The 20,048-nt window shown below is 42.7% G+C and overlaps 1 protein-coding gene across 2 annotated transcripts in view; it reads left to right on the forward strand.

The window, feature by feature from the left end:
- AKR1D1 (aldo-keto reductase family 1 member D1) overlaps positions 1 to 20,048 on the forward strand; it is a 35,686-nt gene that overhangs the window by 11,603 nt on the left and 4,035 nt on the right. The window contains exons 3-8 of one of the 2 annotated variants that reach the window (XM_014608627.3): positions 3,854 to 3,970; positions 7,965 to 8,042; positions 9,559 to 9,681; positions 11,645 to 11,754; positions 14,949 to 15,114; positions 16,765 to 16,847. In XM_014608627.3, the coding sequence (XP_014464113.1) occupies positions 3,854 to 3,970; positions 7,965 to 8,042; positions 9,559 to 9,681; positions 11,645 to 11,754; positions 14,949 to 15,114; positions 16,765 to 16,847 (677 nt within the window). The remainder of the gene's footprint in view (positions 1 to 3,853; positions 3,971 to 7,964; positions 8,043 to 9,558; positions 9,682 to 11,644; positions 11,755 to 14,948; positions 15,115 to 16,764; positions 16,848 to 20,048) is intronic. The other variant, XM_059726460.1, reaches the window with a different exon arrangement.

Here is a 20,048-nt window from a genome sequence, read left to right on the forward strand (position 1 = left end):
AGGAAACCAAACCATTCTCCCATTCTGGAAAAGGTTTGGAGACTGAAAATTCTTACCACCCTGAAATGAGGACCATAACTCAAATTTGACAAGACAAACACCTTGCTTTGGGTTAAGGAAAACATTTTTTTTATTTTAAATCTTTTTTTATAGTGCATTTGCATTGCTGTAGCTTTTTAAAAAAAAACCAAAACCCCCAAACTTTGTATCAAATGTTAAAATCGGACATTTTGAAAATCATAATTTAAAAAACCCACAAAAACAGGAAATCTGCCAACCAGTTCTTTCAGACAGCTGCAGATTTGTCAAATCCCCATCTTTTGACAGAAACATTGTGTTAAGTCCCAACTATCTCCATTCATCAAGTCTTCAAAACATCCTGGAATTTAATTTAACCATTTAAGGCACTTTGTCAAGCTGCATGTAAAAAAAATAATTTAAATTGAATCAAAGAAAGTTCTTCTTAAGGAAGGTCAGTGCTATTAATAAAGTTATCCCAAACCTATTTAGAATATAACTTCTGTTGAAAGACACGGTGGCTGTTGTTGGTCAGTAGTTCAACCCTTGGCTGCAACAACAGGAGATTGGGAAGACCTCTTCTACAACTCTCTCTCTCTCTCATCTAGTATCTAGTCCCTACTTAATAAAATGAGGATTAATTTGGATTTTAGAGATTTAAACATTTTGCTAGTAGATTTACACTACAATCCTTCCTCAGTCCTAGGGCCAGAAAGAAATACTGCAGTGATTCCATAGCTGCCAAGATTTTTATGGCTGTCTTTCTGCATTTCTCCAACTCCTCAGAATTTTGCAGCAAAAGTGGGACTAAAACTCTGACCCCATTGTTCCCAAAACACAGCTGCACACCAAGTGAGAAAAGGCAAATATCTGGCTAACCTTAATTATTTGCATTATTAAAGAGACAGTAGTAAACAGAGGGGAACAACAACAGCATGAGGGGAAAAAAGTTATGCTCGTTTCCAACTGGACAAAAAATAATAAGTATTAGAAATCCCACAAAAAAGATGGCTTCATTATGCAGCCTCTCAAAGGAGCTCAGATAAAACCTTAAACATCTAAAATGATGACCCATCAGTGGTGACTAACAAGAACAGGTTCAATGAGTGGTAGCATTACTGAAATAATTACTCTGTGTAATCATACAACATGTGTTAACTGAAATCATCAGCACTTGAGCCTGGTCTTTGCTGTTGGCTGGTTGATCAGAAAGTAGCTGAGCATCCAACGATTTCAGAGGTTTTCTGGAAATTGCCAACAACTTTTTTGGCATATACAGTAAGACCTTTTTGGTCTCCTCTTTCATCCCCAAATTATTCCTTTGTTAAGCTAAAATTAGCATTTCCAGGTAATGTGATGTACCAGAATGCCAAACCCAGCTGGCAGCTTTCTATTGCCTAAATATTAGTGTGAGTTCCAGTGAAGAAGATAATATTATAAACTTATACAAATTGTGAAAACCATTTATATAACACTTCCAAATTCTTGGCCTCTATATACCAAGATAACACAATTCAGAGCTATTACTCTAAGGTTTTTCCTAGAAACTTCTACCACTTTAAAAAAGCAAATACTTATACACCAGTAAGTATTTATACAGTATGATCTCACTGGGCTAGAGAGGACATTTTGGGGGAAAAAAGAACCCACTGTTACCAAGTAACCCCTTAAACATTTTTAAGATGGTAAACTGTTTTTCTTCATATTTATATAAAACAAAAAAATCACTGTTTTCCCCCCCAAAAGAATAATGATCTCTCCTAAAAGTCTTGGCATAGACTTAGTTAGGAGTGACTCGCAACCTCGTGGTGCCAAACTTGAAACCCCTGAGGGTAGGTGCATGGGACTGACTGAAAATCTGGTTCCTTTGAAGTATCAGTTTGGACACTCATCACCCCCTCTGTGCTTTTGAAAATGTTGACCAATTTGTTAGTGCTTCAGAGGATATGGACAGATGTACCTTTAACTGCTTTAAAAGGGGAGGGAGCTGCCACTCCAGAGTGTTAATCAGCTGTTTTTACGTAAGTGTTATGTCTGCATCATCTTGTAGTTAACAGGTGTCACCAAATCATCCCAAGTTTGCTCATGAAGGAAGCAAGGTTAAAATTACAACAGTTTTACTACCCTTGTATTGTTACAGAATTACACAGACCTAAGGGTCGCATTGTAACAACCTGTGTAGATATCCTTTGATATCAGCCAACATCCGAAGTTAGGTGTTTTAAATATGTGGCATGCACATGCAGTTTGCAGTGCCACAGACCCATCTGCAGCACCACAAACCATACGTGCCACATATGCAGGCATTCACCACACTAATTTGCAGTGCAGCTGGAGATTCCAGAATCAAAAAAAATCCATGCCAGAAAAAAGTGGGGTGGCACACACAACAGCAGCATGCACCACCTAAACCAGAGCCTGACCAGCTGGAGCCACGCTCCAGCTGCTGGCCAGCCTCTATGCACCTGGATCACTGCTGCTGGAGCCCCGAGAAGCCCCTGGGACTCCAGGTAAGGCTGCTGGGGCCAGTCCAGGTGCTGGCCCCAACCTCTCCTACCTCAACCAGGGCAACTTGCCCTGTGCCAGAGTACACATTAAGGGGTGTTCCCTGGGGACAACTAACAGTGGCACAAATATGCACATTCCCACTTGTGGGGACATGCCTCCTGAGTCAGGTAGGTGATGGTTAATCCAATAGCCCAAAGTTATCAATAGAAGTGGCAAAAGTTCAGCACAGCTCAAATTCAATACTGCATACTATAAAATGGGTCTTGTCCCAAGCTATCTTATCTTATATTCAGTGCACTTCATATTGTGTGCAAGTAAAGGACATTGTTGATTTCTTTTGTAATCTAATACTGGCTTTTGTATGACTTAACACGTGTAATAAAATTTATGAGGAACTCTTTGGTATCAGCACTGTAGTATGTGAGTCTTTTGCAAGCTTAAACACATCACTGCTACCCTTAGCTGTTAATATATACCTGCTGAAAAAGGTCTTACTCCAGGCAAGTCATGCACCAACTGACCTCACTTCATAGAAACTGCAGGTTTTCCTTCTGGGCATGATACTTCAGTGGAAGAAGCAGTCATAATCCATAACAAAATAATGTTAACTTAACTTGCAAATAAAAGCTCTGTCCTAGAAAACAGGATTTGCTTCTGCTTTAACTTAAACCATCCTTGTCTCACAACAACTTAGTATCAACATAGCAGATCTTCCAATGAGGCTCTGAGTTTTAAATAAAATGTGGCCCTGGCGGCATCAGAAAACCCAAGATTATTGGTGCCTAATGCTTGGCTCCTAAATCATTAACTCAAATGAAAGAGGCTCTGCATGAAAACTGACCACAGATTTTTTTTTGTGGAAAAAGGCAAAGTTTTCCAATGAAAGTATATTTCTTTTTCTTCTCATTTGCTTTAAAAACTTCAAAAACAAAACCAAACTTCCCAAATTCATTCAGTTTGATGTAGGCTACACTTTTGCTAAAATTAATTTGCCAATTTCTAAACAAATATTCAGTGGCTTCCATGATAACAGATCTACAAGTTCAGACTAGTGAGAGTTGTGGATAAAGAATTAGGTAATTAATTCATCTGCTCATGTAGATTCATTCTTGGGAGCTGAGGATATGGGAGCCATGGCCTCTCCATTTATTTATATAGGTAGTCAAATGATGTGTAGACTTACTTCACCCATGTCCACTGCAATCTATTGTGCCCTCTCAAACTGGGAAGTGTTAGGGTTCGAAATCAAGTCACTTCATTAATTCCAGAAGGGTCACTAATTTATCTCACTAGAATAAAGACTGTCTTATGTGCTTCTCCTCCATAGTTGTGGAATACATATCACCCACCTGAGCTGGTACGTCCAACTTTAGAGAAGACATTAAAGGTTCTGCAGCTAGATTATGTTGATCTCTATATTATTGAGCTGCCAATGGCTTTCAAGGTAAAAACAAAAGCAAAGTGATTTTTAATGCTTTCTTTGTAACACTTGCCTATGGACTATGTTCTCTGACTTAGACAAGTCTAACTCTTACAAATAAATCACTGACCTGTTTTATTTTTTTAAAGTTGGAGGGTTTGTCTGTTGGTTTGCCAATATCTTGCCTAGCATTTGTTGCATCTGTGTCTCTTTTCAAAGAAGGAATCAATGTATATTAAGTCATCTTTGTACAAGGGGACTTGTAACCTGTGACCATGTTTGTTAGCTGTGATGAAATAGGCTACCACCAGTGGGTCTTGGTGCTTGTAGCCAAACATCAGTAAGACAATTTCCAATGTTTTGCACCTGCCAGTGGAACTAAGCAAACTCCCTTAGTTGTGGTGAAAAGTGAGCGCAGCAGTCTGTATGATATGAAACTAGTGAGAAGATAGATGTGATGCCTCAGTCTTTATTTAAATCTCCTAATCAGAGTTTCTACTTCTAAGTTACTAACCCTCATGTTCAAAGAAAAAAAAAAACAGATGCTCAGAAACCATAAGCAAAAACGTGTATTAGAAAACAAATCACGTTTCAACCGATAATTGCACTTGGGATGGGGAAACACCTTCTCATTTTGGATGCTCTGAATTGACAAAAAATACCCTTTCCTCTGAATAAGATATTTTTTGCTTGCTGTTCAGTGGCTGATGCTCTTAGTGGCCAGCACCTCTACAGGGAAAACATGGATCCACAGATTCTCATGTGAAAGGTCCTATAATCTCTCCTTTCTTATGTAAATGGTATCCTGCTCAGAGTTGCACAAGAGTAATTGGCCTCAGATGCTAAGGACTATATAAATAAAGCTCTAGCATGGAACCTTTTTAGGTACATTTGAAAAAACAGTTCCCACCATGAGAAATGTCCTGTTTCCCTTATTTCTGCTTCTTCCTTCTATAGTTCATTCTCCCACATGTTGAAGGTCAATGTCCCACAATATAAAGATATTGACAGCTGCCTCTTAAAAGAAATGTATATCGGACTCCCTGTGGCCTACATCAACAAGCTGATCTATTATTAGAGTAGTAATCCTGCAGTTCTGTTCCCTTTGAGAGGGGAAAATCACTTCCTTCTGACCAAATATACATTGACCTATAGAACAGTGATAGGGCCAAATCTGAGTAATATAATTTGAAAAAAAGAGTCTACAAAAAAGGCTACTTCTGGTGAGACAAGCTTTTAGCTTTCGCCAGGTTCTACCACTATTCTTGGCTGTTTCACCACCCTGAGAACTTTTATGTTTTTTCCCCCCCCTGAACTACCAGTAGCACACAACTGACATGCTAACCTGTGAATTTTATATTAACACCTGTTCCAGCAGGCTCATCATAGGAAATGCTATCATATTACAAAATGGGTCTTTTGCCCCTAACAAAGGTTGGCTGTTTGCAAGAGACTTCCTTTTCTGAAACTGAAAGAGCCCTCCACTCACAAATGTAGCCCCTTAATAAGGTATGAAAATAAAGAAGGACTTGAGGCAAAGCCTGCAATCCTGCCTCTCTCCAAGCTGTAAAAACATCTCCGTGCTATTTGTACTCCAGGCACTACTCCAGGCAGAAAGAACCAAAAGTGCAAATACAGAATGGGAAAGAACTGGCTTGGTGGTAACACTGAGAAGGATCTTGAGGTTTTGGTAAATCAGAGACTCAATATGAGCCAATAGTTATGATAGTTGCAAAAAAATGCAATTTTAGGCTGCATCAATAGGAGTATTGGGTGTCAGATTTGGGAAGTGATAGTGCCATGCTCCTCAGTGCTGGTTTGGCTTTGTCTAGAGTATCTTGTGCAGTTCTGCGCTCTGCATTTAAAAAAGGATGTGGAAGAATTAGGGAGGGTTCAGAAGCAGGTGACAAATGTTAAAGGGGTTGAAAAGCAGGCTACACAAGGAAGGTTAAGGGAACTACGCATGTCTAGCTTGGGGGAAAGGTGATTAAGGGGGGACATGACAGCAGTCTTTTAATACCTGAAAGACTACCATAAAGAAGAGGGAGAACAACTGCTCTCCCTTGATGTAGAGTGGGACATGAAGCAATGACTTCAAATTGTAGCAAAGTAGATTTAGATGAGATATCAGGAGGGACTTGTTTTTAAGTTGGAACAGCAAGGTAGTGGGATAGACTGCCCAGGGAAGTTGTGGAACCTCCTTCACTGGAGGTTTCCCAGAAGATGCTGGATAAGCAGTGGTCAGGAATAATATAGGCATAGCATTCCTGCACTTGATCAGGGGTTTGAACCAGATGACCCCTGAGATCTATTCCAACCCTAGGAGTCTACAGATATGAAATATTTAGAGCAGAATAGGAGGCTTTTGCTTGGATGAGGCATAACAGCTTTTGAAACTTTGTTCTTAAATTAGGGAGATTTGTAGGCTGTATTTCTTCTGACAAAGAGTTCTACAGCCTAGGCTAGATTGCTAAAGAACCTGTTAGAGACAGGACTCTTTTGCTTTGACATAACTATGGCCACATCAAGAATATACTCTGTGGTATCTTAAGATAACTGCAGGAAGGGCCTCAAGTACAGCCAGCCAGCCGGGTGGAATGGTGGGCACTGTGGAACCTATTACTGAATCTTATTTTTTCTTTTCTTTCTAAATGTGAATACTAGAAGGATGGGTAATCTGGAGGGAATATCTGAGATGCTAATGGGGCACATTTAAGAATTTGGAAGCTGTAAACTTCTGCTAAGCATTAAAGTTTATCCTAGGAAAAGACATATGGCATTGAACAAAAAACATGGATTCAGATCCAACCTGTGAACTTTGGAGCAGCTGTCTATATTCATATCTGATCCTTATCATTATAATCGTCCATGTAGAACTCCCTAAACTTTGGAGTGAGGCATCCTAAAATCCTGAAATGTTTAGGGTCTCACTTCTTAATTATTACCCCCCCAACAACTTCCTCCTATAATCTGAGATGTAGAAAAGGTCCCCAGAAGTGTTATTTTTCCTTCTGGCTAGTGTAAGATTCTCCCAACAAGGCAGAGTTGCTGAGCTAACAATAGCCCTGCCTAATGGGGCTTGTTTTGAGAAATTCTGCTCCTTTTTGAAAGGATCCTGCATTTAACTCTACATCTGACCCCAATCTCTGAAATGCGATTATGTATTGTACCAGAGATTTCTTTCTACATAAGATAAGTTGAACTACAAGGCATTTTGAGTGAGTATGGTGGCGCCAGTCTGATCTCATTAGTCACAGCTACATATTCCCAAGGAATTGCCTTGCTGACATATGTTACTCCCTCCTTTGAAATGTAGCCATCTGAAGTTGTATTAGGTATCAGCTGCCACACAAGGGATGTATGAAAATAAAGTGCAATTAGCATCATACAAATGAGTATCATTTCTAAAAATTGTGTGTAGTAGCTACAGGCTGGCCAACAAATGAAACAAAGCTGTACACTTATCCACCAGACCTAGGCTTGAAAAAACAACTCAAATAGTACCTGGTAGGATATATCAAAAACTAAGAATACTTGTTAGTAGTAGCATGACTGTGAACTGGTCCATCAGTAACCTACAGTATCTAACGATTGGTGGCATTGTTCTTCAATGCCCTTAAATATGTAACCCTTCAAGGGGAATTTGAATTTTGTGGTAGTCAGTGAGGGGATGTTTCACTGTACAACTAATGACCTGAGAAGGAACTGGTCCCTTGAATGTTGTGCACACTTGTGACCCCAGGCATCAGAGGTATAATTCAAAATGAGGCTTTTGTGGAAACTTTAGTGCATAGCCATGCGAGTCAAATATTTCAGAAAGCGCACACCAGAACTATAGTAATAAGGGGCTCATTGTTAAAAGGGTGGATGTGGCAAACTCAGCCTAAATGATCTATTAAGAACATAGAATGTTATGGAAAGCCTCTGATTTTGTTCCTTGGTAGGGGTACAGAGACTGTAGGGAACATATTTTCAGAGAAATGAAAGTTGAAAACCCTGGGTTTTTTTTATTTTTCAGCCTGGAGATGTAACCTACCCTTTAACTGCAGATGGAAAATTTGTGTATCATAAGACAGATTTATGTGCCACTTGGGAGGTAAGCTGCCAAAGACTTCCTACGCACCTCATGCACAGCTATTAAGGGAGTGTCCCCACCGTCTGGGTTGAGACACATTGACAAGGCAGCTGACCAGACTCCACGGATAAGTAGGATTTCTGCTAGCATTGTTGTTCAGTCTGTGTCATGCTCATTAAAAAACTGTGTTGCTTTAGAAGCCAGCTTTTTACTTTTCCCTACACAGATAATGCACTCTCTTGGTTTGTTGGCACTTGTGTAACTTTTAGTCAATCTACTGCAAACTGAGATCACTGCTTCCATTACACTTGTGAATCTGCACTTGTTCTTGCTTTCAAAGAGCAGAAAGTGAGCCCTGGAGTAAGAAGTGACTAAATCCTTCTTGGAAACAGATTATTATTGTTTCATGTTAGGACCAAATCTTCCCTAATGTTCACTCTTTCACCACCACCACCACTTCTTCCCCAGTAATAATAGATGCTGCTGCTTCTAAGATGCTGGTAGTTACCACCTAGAAAGTGCAGCATCAGCATCTGATGAAACTTCATTATTTCAACATGGTTTTGACAAGGAATAGTAATGCAGTGTGGCTCTGTTTGCTGACTTCAGCACTGAATGACACAAAGCATGTGACAAAACCAACCAGAAGTCCTATAACAAATGGAACTTCTCTCTCCCCTACTTTTTCTCTACTTATTAAAAACATAAAGAAGTAAGAACACTGGGAAGCAGGACACTTGGTATTACTATTCAGATGTAGAAAATGACCAGGATAAGGTCTGCTGCACTTCACCTTGGTCACACCATTTAGCAGCCTCTGCATCATTCACTTGTGGAGATTTTTGGAAACAGAGAAGGAAACTAAGAAAAGGTACTCATGTTATTTTAATGATGCAGAACCTGAGCTAACAGAGAGGACCAAAGCATCTACAAAGAAGCAGTTGTATATTTACAAGGTCCCAGAGTCTAGTTGGTTATATCTATTGTCATCACCTGTAGAATCTTAAAAAAAGTAGGGCTGAAAGGGACCTCAGGGCATCATCTAGTACAACTGCCCTCAGGTTGTTAGTCAAGAAAGGCAGGACCATTCTTACCTAAACACTCCCAATTAAGGGCCTTTTAAACCTGATCTTAAAATCTTACTAAAGTGGAGAGTCCACAAGTTCTCTGGCTAACGTGTTCCAACACCTAACCACCCTCATAGGGAGAAAGTTTTTCCTAACAGCCAACCTAAATTTCCCTTGTTGCAATTTGAGACCATTGCTTTTTGTTCTGTCCCCTTTGACCACAGCGAATAGTCTAATTGCCATCCTCTTCATAACCACCCTTCAGGTATTTGAAGACTTATCAACTCCTCCCTCATTTTTTCTCAGTGACACTCCTACTAACACAGCCCACTATTGTTCTTGGTCCTTTTTGCCACCAGAGCACACTGGTGGCTCACATTTGTATAGTCCACTATAACTCCCAGGTCATATTCAGGAACCTAGAATAATGCTCTTAGGACTCCTTCTAATGGTCTCATTTTTCTTTGTAGGCTATGGAAGCATGTAAAGATGCAGGCTTAACAAAGTCTATTGGAGTATCAAATTTCAACCGCAGGCAACTAGAGATGATCCTGAACAAGCCTGGCCTCAAACACAGACCAGTCAGCAACCAGGTATGGCCCCAAACGGAGCCTTTGATCCATCTGAAAAATGTATAATGGTGAGGGTGCTGAGGCAATGCATATACTTCAACATATAGGGGGTTGTGTATACATCCATGCGACTCTCTGCAGGTAATACACAACTCCATCATACCACCAGACTTTCCTTCCTAGCCTGAAAGTATGCTACTTTTACTTCCTGTACTAAAACCAGAATCTGTCCCAGGTTCTAAAACAGGGTTGTGTGTTGTGTGAATGCTGGGCCAATAAAAACCTTGTCCATAAATCTTAGCCATATACCTCAGGTTCCTGCCTTGATTCAAGAAGGCTCCCAGCACCCAAGACAGATGTACCACTACCCAGAAACTAATAAGCCTTAAATGGAGTTATAGATTGACCTTGTTTAAAAGCAACTCAAAGCACAAATACAAGCATAGGAGATACTGTGCCATCATGAGCTCTTTGTCTGGTCAAAGGATCTATCTAAGGCTAAAGAGCCAAAGAATTTCTATGCCCTTCCCATGCTCCCTGTATTCTGTGGCGGTAGAATATCTGACTTTACTACTGAAGTCAGTGGACAGGTCTGAGCAAAACTGACTCTATGGCCTACAGATGGAAACAAATGGCTAATCAGTGATGAATGTAAAACATTGCCATCTAGTGTGGAGGGGGAAACTTTGAATTGAGTGGGTTGGGGTGGAAGTTTTCAGTTCATCTCCTCAAAGAGATACCCAATGGCTGCTCTCTCACATGGTATGGTTATCCCTGCTAGTAGCATCAGAGGAGAGCTCGGCAAAGACTGAATGAGAAGGGGATAGCTAACCCTTTTAGCTCTTGGGGAGGGGCCCAGAAATGCATACTTAGGTTGGAGTGAAACTAGTAGAACAGCATAGGTGAATTTTATTACTGTCCTTGTACCTGTTCTCTACCTGCATTGTAGTTTTATTCCCGATTAGGGTTGTCATCCTAAACACCTTTCACCAGCACTAGAATTCAGGTTAAAATATCAAATGCTACCTTTTTCTATCTGGAATGCCTATTACCTTACCTGTTAAGTCTACATCAGTGCTGCATTCTCCCTCAGGCCAAAAAAAAAAAAAAAAAAAAAAAAAAAAAAAAAAAAATGAAACCCTTAAGCACAAACCCTTAAGCAATGTCTGTTTTAACTTCAGGATGTTATTATCACCATATTAAAACAGAAGCTGCTCTATTACAGTCTGTGGGAATGACTCCCAGAGGCTGAGAATGTAGCCAGAAAAATTCTGTGGGAGAGTGATACACAATAGTAGCAACATGGGAGGGTAGAGTCTGGGTAAATGATGATGATGATGATTGTGGCATGGTGTGGTCTGGGTTTTTTCCCCCCACTCTTCCTTCCTTTCTGTTGCTGACATAAGCTATTACCCTTTTCCCCAGTGGCAGTCTAAGCTCTTTAAAATCATGGATATAAAGCGGAGAGAGAGAAGTCCTTTGCTGTCAGAAGGACTGGCCTGCCTTTTGGCACAGTAATCCAGTCGGTTACACGCAATTGTTAGGCAGGTTATACAGGGAAGGTAAGCTAGGTCAGCAGTTGCCCGCATTCTCTCAGTCTCTTTCAGATGCCAATTGCCTTGTCTCCTCCGGGATTTACAAAATTATTGAGCTATCTGAATTATTTATGAGAAAAGACGTTGCCCATCCTTAAAATAGTGCAACTTTTCTTTTTTTGTTAACCTGGACCTGTTCAGGATCTCCTGCCACTTTCTGCCTGAAGAAAAGCAGCGTAGGATTCCCCCAACCAACTGGCCCTGGATTTGAACGTTTGACCTAGGATTGATAATTGCCACATTCTTAACGCAGATTTTCCCCTTCTTTTCTGTTTCTGATTCATTTCTGGGACTATGGTTTGCAAATATGTAAAATAATCTCTCTTACCTGCCTGTTTTTGAAACTGTCTTTCTATTTGTTGCTTGGTCCTTCTGTTTCACTCACATAGGTTGAATGCCATCCTTATTTCTCCCAGCCCAAACTGTTAGAATTTTGCAGACAACATGAAATTGTTATTGTTGGATATAGTCCACTGGGAACCTCAAGAGATGAAACATGGTAAGCCAGAACTTCCTTCTCTTGGAAATACTAGTGTTGCTTGTAGCAGTGTTCATCCTATAAGAAGGTTGCAAATATCCACACAGATCCAGCAAAGGGTAATGTGGCTAAATGATTACAGTGGTGACTCCCAGCTTTCCACCCCTCTAGGAGTATTTGGAGCAGGCCTTCTCTCCTGGTAGTATTCGGGCTGAGGAGCCAAAGTTCCCATTTTGGAATATGGGTAAATTAACAACACCATGGCTTTCACTAAATTCTAGCCTCTCAGCTTGAGCTTGGGAATTCAAGCTCTGATTCCCCAATTCATAGAAGTAAGTGTTGGAAGGTCAGCTAATCCAACCTCTTACTCAAAGCAGAACCATCACCAACTAGATCATCCCAGCCAATTAGTCTCCCTTCTTAGTCTATCTGTGTGCTACCTCTAAAGCAAAATGGTCCCTTCACCTCACTATGCCACTAAGGAATGCCTGGGAGTCCTACAAGGAACCACCTTAGCCAAAAAAACCCACGATTGTAACACAGAGCATTTGAGATTGAAATGAGGTGGTGCAGGGTAGCCAAAATGACTTCCAAAAGGCCTTTGATCTAGTATCCCACAATGTCCTCACGAGCAAATTGGAGGATTGTGGACTTAACCCCAAGACAGTCAGGTGGGTTTAGAAACAGGCTTCAGGATAGGACCCAGAGAGTTGTAGTGAATGGATCTGTGTTATTCTGGCGAGAAGTGGGCAACGGTGTCCCTCAAGGGTCGGTGTTTGGTCCAGTACTTTTTAACATCTTTATTAACTATTTGGATGTGGCAGTGAAGAGCTCACTGGCCAAGTTTGTGGACAACACCAAGTTATGGGGAAGCATGGTCACACTTGAAGATAGGTTACAGAGACGGGTGGACCTAGACAGGCTGGCAAGTTGGGCGGATCAGAATCTGATGAAGTTCAACATTGAAAAATGTAAAGTGCTTCACCTTGGGATGACCAACCCCCAACACACCTATAGGCTTGGCGGCACCAAACTGACTAGCACCATGAATAAAAAGGACCTGGGGGTAATAATAAACACAGTATGAATGAGCCAGCAGTGTGATGTCGTAGCCAGTAGGGCAAATAATACTCTGGCATTCATCAATCAGTGCATCTCCAGCAAAACCAAGAAGGTGATTCTTCCACTCTACACAGCACTGGCGAGACCACAGCTGGAGTACTGCGTCCAGTTCTAGGCACCACACTTTAGCAAGGACATGGACAAGCTTGAGAGAGTCCAAAGAAAGGCCATCCATATGATCAGAGTCTTGCACAGCAAGCCATACGAGGAAAGGCTGAGGGATCTGGGACTCTTCAGCCTGAACAAAAGAAGGCTGAGAGGGGATCTGGTAGCAGCTGACTGCTACAGTAGGGGAGTACACCAAGGGCTCAGTGAGCAATTGTTCACCAGGGCACCCTTGTGGAAAACTCGGAGTAATGGCCACAAACTCCTGGAAGACCGATTCAGGCTCAACATTAAGAAAAAATTCTTCACAGTCAGGGTGTCCAGACTGTGGAATAAGCTCCCTCCAAAGGTGGTGCAATCATCCCCTGGAAATCTTTAAGAGGAGCCTGGACAGTCACTTTGCTGGGGTCACCCAACTCCAGGTGTCTTCCCTGCTTGGTGCAGGGGGTTGGACCTGATGATCTTGCAAGGTCCCTTCTGGCCTTACAGTCTGTGAATCAAACAGTAGCAGCTCCTATACACATGTGCAGAGCCTGCTCTGACATGCTGGAAATCCTGTGCATCGGAGCGGACTCAATTAATCAAGTATGCTGCAGCACGAAAATTGATGTGCTCTGACAGCCTTCCAAGTCATGTATCAGCATTGCCGCGCATCTCTGCACTGAAAAAATGGTGGCAGGGTGCTTTGAAATAAAACACATTCAATGAGGTTTAGTTCAAATCATGGGGACACGTGGTGATGCTGATACACATGACACACGAGTGCTTTTAATTAGTCCAGCTCACTAATTAAAGCACCTGGTGCCACGTCCCACAACACATGTAAAAATGTCCTAGGAGACCAAGTACTACAAAAAGACCTGACAAATGGAACTTATAAATGTTGGGAGAAATTTTTCTTCTAACCTTTATCTTGCTGTCCATCTTTTCTTCTTTCCCTACACAATTGTCCTTGTGGCAACTATTCAGTGTCTGACTTGGAAACAGATAGCAAGTACAAGGAAGCAGAGGTACAATGTCAACCCTGTTAAGCAACAGAAGCCTCATAATTATTTGAAGATAAAATAGGAGAGGTGGCAAGTCCTCTAGTTACAGTGTTGCTCAACACATGGGTTGCAACCCAAAAGTGGGTCATGAGAATATTTGAAAGGGTCACGAGCAAGTCCCAGAAAAGCACGGGTTTCGCCTTGCAGGCTGGCAGCATTCCAGCCTGCAAGGAACTGCTTGAGGCAGTTGGAAGCAGTGGGCACATGTGCATCTGCATGCACACACACGTGGCCAACATGCAGCGTCATGGGAGCAGCCCAGCAGCTAGATGCAGGTAAGTGTATGGGGAGGGGAGTGGGGATTGGAGGCAGGTCCAGGGCTTGGGGGGGGGAAGGGAAGTGGGGGGGGAGGAAAGAGTGTCTGCCAGCACTGGGGGAATATGACTGGGCACTGGGGCTGCATCAGGGCAGGGGTGGGTTGGGGGGGAAGACACCTGCCCCTCCAGCAGAGGTGGGGGGGGGTTGTCTTTCAAGGGTGCTGGGGAGCTGTGTGCCGGGTCCAGTACCCATCCTTTCAGGGGCAGGGCAGCCAGAAGACACTACTCAGGGTGCAGGTGGGGCCATGACCAAGCTGCCTGGCACAGCATGTGAGCCAAGGCGGGGGGGGGGGGGGGGGGGGGGTGTCACAGTCCTCCCCTCCTCTTCCTTCTCCCTCCAGCCCATGTTGGGGCCAGACTTGCTCCAGTGTCACCCACATAAGCCAGAGCCATTGCAGCCACCCTGCTGCAGCTGAAGTGGAATGGGAGCAGCTGGGGGCCCCTTCTGGCAAGGCTGGGGGGAGGGGGCAAAGGGCTGCAGGTTGGGAGTGAGTGGTTCCAGCATGGCCTGGGTGGGCAGGGGGCTGTGGGTCAAGAGTAAGGGGTACTGCTAGGGGGACTGTGGCTTGGAAGTGAGGGGCACCTAAGAAAAGAAGTCCTCTGTTTTGTTTTGTTTTTTATTCAGGGTAAACGTGTCTTCACCTCCTTTACTGAAGGACCCTGTGCTAAATGCCATTGGGAAGAAATACAACAAGACAGCAGCACAAGTTGCTTTGCGCTTCTCCATCCAGCGAGGAGTGGTGGTCATTCCTAAAAGCTTCCATCCAGAGAGGATCAAAGAGAATTTCCAAGTAAACATTTAAAGATAGAGGGAGAAAAAGAATTCTCTTTATGCCATGCTAAGGCCTACCAGGCCTGTAAACCTTGGGTATGTCAAAATACTTCCTACCAGCAAGCAAAAGAGCAATAGAGCCAAACACGAATATGGACAGGACACCAGGGTCTCCATGGCAGGTCAAAAGAAGGATGACCACCATCTTTACTCAAATATAATATGACCCCCCCCAATAATTAGATTATATATAATAATTATAAATTATTAATAATTATTATATATATGGAAACTCTATACATTTGTTATAATTATATATAATTAATAATAATAATTATATATATGGAAACTCTATACATTTGTTATAATTTTCCAGGTATACAATCTAATTATGGGTGGGGTTGCCTTGAATTTGTCCTCCCCCCACTGCTACAGCAGCAAAAATAAATGGTGGGGGGGGGGGGGGGTCAGGCAGCCCTCTTGCCCTCTGCCACCACAACTTTTTCCCCCCTGCAGCCCCTTCCCCTCCATCTTTATTGTCAGACCCTGCTTTCCTGGGCAAATTATAACAGATACCCATAGAGTTAGTTGATTCAGAATTGATGCATTTTACCTTTTTTTAAATTGCTGCATGTTTTAGCACAGGTACTCCATAAATACATTTTTAAGCAGGACTTTTGTACCTACTTATGTATGGTACAGACTATGCATGATAATAGTCCAGAGGCAAAAGACTCATGATTTAACATATAGGTCACTGGGCTGGGCCCTATCAGAGTCAACAGCATTTCAAGCCATAGCTCAATACTGCTTAGTATGTGTGTGTGCTCCAGGTACCCCACACGAAGGATCCAGGTGCTAATTACCTCCCCTACATACATTACTGGAACTGGGTGTTCTTGTCATGAGTCCTGGGATTCTCCAAAAATTTCTATGCAAATGAGGTACAGGGCAATCCGATCCAGCCTCACCTCATACAGAGCAGTATTGGCACTGGATTTGTCACCCAGATACCTTGTTCCAGGGAGACCCAAACCCCCAGGCTGACCACAATTTCTCCATTTGATAATAGGCAATTTTTCTGATACACAGGCAAGGCAAACAATTCTATATCTACCAGTGATAGTGCTGTCACAGAGGGAAGGCACATCTGGCCAGTATGAGAACTTCACCCTATGGTTTTTTCTTGAATATTGGATGTGAGCAGTCTGGAGGTTGAGGGCTGAGGCCCACCTTGAAGCAAGCTGTCTAGAGCAAGGATCATCAACATTGGAGTGGGGGGCCACTGTAACAGGGCTTAGCTCCAAGCACAGGCTGCTTCCAACTGAGTTCTCACTGCAGCTACTATCGCTACTCCCAGTGCCACCACTGCCACTGGCTCTGTGGACCAGATAAAATGGCTCTGTGGGATGGACCGAGCCCACAAACCATAAGTTGTTGACCATTGGTTTAGAGGAGTTGGCAGGACTGCCATGTTGTCCTTATGAGATACTGAGCTTGCCCAGCACTCTAGAAATCTGAGAAGTCCTCCCCAGAACTCAAGGGTGTCTTATAGCAGTGCAAGTGAGAGCAGATTCTTACATTATCTCTATGTTTCTGAACCTTGAAGTATTTTAATTTTGGGTTTCTCATTAAAAGAAAGATTTCATCCTAATCTCTTCTTCACTAGATCTTTGACTTCTCCCTGACTGATGAAGACATGAAGGAAATTTTAGCTCTAAACAAAAATGTCCGCTATGTGGAGTTGCTAATGTAAGTCCAAGTAGAATTTGCATTTGATGTGCATAACTGAAAATTATTTACTTTTTACATAAGCCCTGACATGCCAACATTTCAACACACACACCACTACCTTCTTTTTAGATCTTCTGTCAAGATGCCGAATGTATGTATGAATGTCAAAACGCTATATAGTATAGTAGGCAGCCATTGATCCTTCTGGATCATGATGTGCATGTGAGAGGTCACCAGAATCTTTAATACATAGGCCTAGGCAGGAGCATGGAGGAGTGGAGGCTGCCCAGACCTTCCATCCCTCTTTTATGTTATCAAGATAGAATCCAAAGGCCAGGCCAAGTCTCGATGCTCAGTGCCTGTGGTTAAGTGGCAGACAAGGTTCCTTGGGTGAATTTGATCTCTTTTATTAGACCAACCCAAATGGTTGGAGAATAGTTATTAAGCAAGCTTTCGGGTTCAAAAACCCTTCGTCAGGCTAAGGACGCTGCAGCAGTTGGTGTGTGTCCTGGATGGAATGAAAAGTAAACAAGCCAGGGGCTGGGCTGGGCTGGGCTGGGCTGGGGAGTCAGTTGCCAGGCAGATTGTAATGTATCAAAAATCCAATGTCTGTGTTTAGTCCCTGATCTCTAGTATCCAGCAGGTTGATGAAATGGAGCTCATAGGCTCGTCTCTGGGATGTGTTGTGTAAGTTTCCCTTGAGGATCAGGACTGAGAGATTGGAGAGAGAGTGGCCCTCCTGTGAGAAATGTGCCCCCACCGGTAATTGGGTGTTTCTGTCTTTGATGGATTTCCGGTGTCCGTTCATTCTGGTGCGCAGTTGTTGTCTGGTCTCTCCTACATATCTTCCATCAGGGCATTTGGTGCATTGGATGAGGTATACTACATTCCTGGAGGTGCAGCTGTAAGATCCAGGGATGCTGATGGCTCTGTCGTGGGGTGTAGTAATAGTGGAGGTGGTGGAGATGTGGGGGCAGGTTTTGCATTTCTTGTCATGGCACGGTCTGGATCCTTTTGGTGTGTTCTGGGGCTGAGGAAGTTTGCTTCTTGTGATGAGGTTGGCGAGGTTCGGTGCTTGTCTGAAGGCTAGGATGGGTGGCTCTGGGAAGATCTTTTTTAAGAATAGGGTCTTTTTCTAATATGGGTTGCAATTTTTTGAGGATTTTCCGTATAGGTTCAAGGGATGGGTGATAGGTCATAACCAGCGGTGTGCGATTTGTGGGTGTTTTTCTTCTGTACTGCAGCAGTTCTTCACGTGGTATCCAGGTGGCTCTTTCAAACGTGCGATCTACCTCTCTGGACAAGTGTCCTTGCTGGATGAAAGCCTTTTTAAGATTGGTGAGGTGGCGATCCCGGGTGTTCTCTTCAGTACAGATGCGGTGGTATCTGAGGGCTTGGCTGTATATCACAGCTTTTTTGGTGTGTTTCGGGTGATCGCTGGTTTTGTGCAGATATGTGTGTTGGTCTGTGGGTTTCTTGTATACTTTGGTCTGTATTTTACCCTTCTGGATACTGATCATTGTGTCTAAAAAGGGGATGTTGGTGCTGGAGTATTCTAAAGAAAGTCGGATGGAGGGATGGTGACTGTTGAATTTCTGGTGGAACTCAATTAGAGATTCTTGGTTCTCACTCCAAATGATGAAGATGTCATCGATATATCGTAAGTACAGCAAGGGTTTGATGGTGCATTTCTTGAGGAAGTCTTCTTCCAGGTGGCTCATAAAAAGGTTGGCATACTGTGGGGCCATTTTAGTGCCCATAGCTGTTCCCATCGTCTGGAGGAAGTGTTGATTATTAAAAGTGAAATTGTTGTGTGTGAGGGCGAAGTGTATAAGCTCAGTGATATCTTTGGGTCTGTATTCTGGGTTGTAATCTTGTTCCTGTAGATACGTAAGGCAGGCATGGATGCCATCCTGGTGTGGGATGTTGGTGTATAGGCTGGTAATGTCCATGGTGGCTAGGAGTGTGTTGCTGGGAAGGTGGTCTATGTTTTTAAGTTTCCGTAGCAAGTCTGTGGTGTCTTGGACAAAACTTGCTCTGTGGGTGACAAGCGGTTTTAGGATGGATTCAACAAAACCTGATATTTCCTCAGTTAGGGTCCCATGGTTGGATATGATAGGTCTGCCAGGGTTCCCTTGTTTGTGGATTTTAGGGAGCATGTAAAAAGTCCCTGGGTTAGGTAGTGGGGGGTCAAGGTCTGTAGTTTTTCTTGTAATCTCGGTGGAAATGATTTGATGGTATTGTTGAGTTTTTTGGTGAAAAGGGGAGTAGGATCTTCTTGTAGTTCTTTGTAGTAGGTGGTGTCAGAGAGCTGTCTGTTGGCTTCCTTTATGTAATCCTCACGGTTTAGGATGACTATGGCTCCTCCTTTATCTGCTGGTTTTATTACTATTTGGTGGTTACATCTTAGAGATTCTATGGCCTTTTTCTCTGGTAGAGAGAGGTTGTTGTGGTGGCGCATGTTGCTGATTATTTCATTGTTCATTCTTTCCCTGAAGTAGTCAATGTAGCGGTCAAGGTTAGGGTTTCGTCCACTGCGAGGTGTCCAATCTGATGTTTTTGGGGGTTTTTTGGCATTGATCTTTTCTTGAATGTTGTCAGAGGATGAGTTGTCATTGGGAGTAGGTTTAGTTTGGTCGTGGAAATATTCTTTGAGGCGCAGGCGTCGGAAGAATTCTTCTAGTTCTCCACATTGAAGTATTTTATTAGGGTATTTTTCTGGACAGAAATTTAGGCCTTTAGAAAGGACAGATTTTTCAGTTTTGGTTAGCGTGTGTATGGAGAGATTGATAATATTTGTGGGTTGGTTGCTGCTTGCAGTTTCATCAAGTCTGAGGTTGGAAGGTCGTAAGGTGTTGGTGTTGTTCCTCTGATGGTTGTTTTGTGGCTGGGGAGCTTGTTCTTGGAGTAATTTGTCCCATTTCTTCTTTTTATGTAGGATGAATGCTGTAGAAAGTTTTTCGTAGTCTCTTTGTATCTGCGGTATATTGTCAGGGAACATGCATGGATTTCTATCTTTTAGGTTGTTGTAGTGTATGACGATTTCCTTCCTGAGTTGGTCTCTTTTGGAGTAGAGTAGGTGAAGTAGATGATTTCTAATTTTCTCTGAAGTTCTTCTGCATAGCTGTGCAGCATATTTGGAGTTGTGTGTAGTAGTCAGGGGACTGTAGATGTTTAGTCCTCGGGGAATGAAGTTGTGTTTCTTGCAAAGGCTTAGAA

Source organism: Alligator mississippiensis, chromosome 4 (genome assembly GCF_030867095.1).
Source record: "Alligator mississippiensis isolate rAllMis1 chromosome 4, rAllMis1, whole genome shotgun sequence".
Taxonomy (NCBI): domain Eukaryota; kingdom Metazoa; phylum Chordata; order Crocodylia; family Alligatoridae; genus Alligator; species Alligator mississippiensis.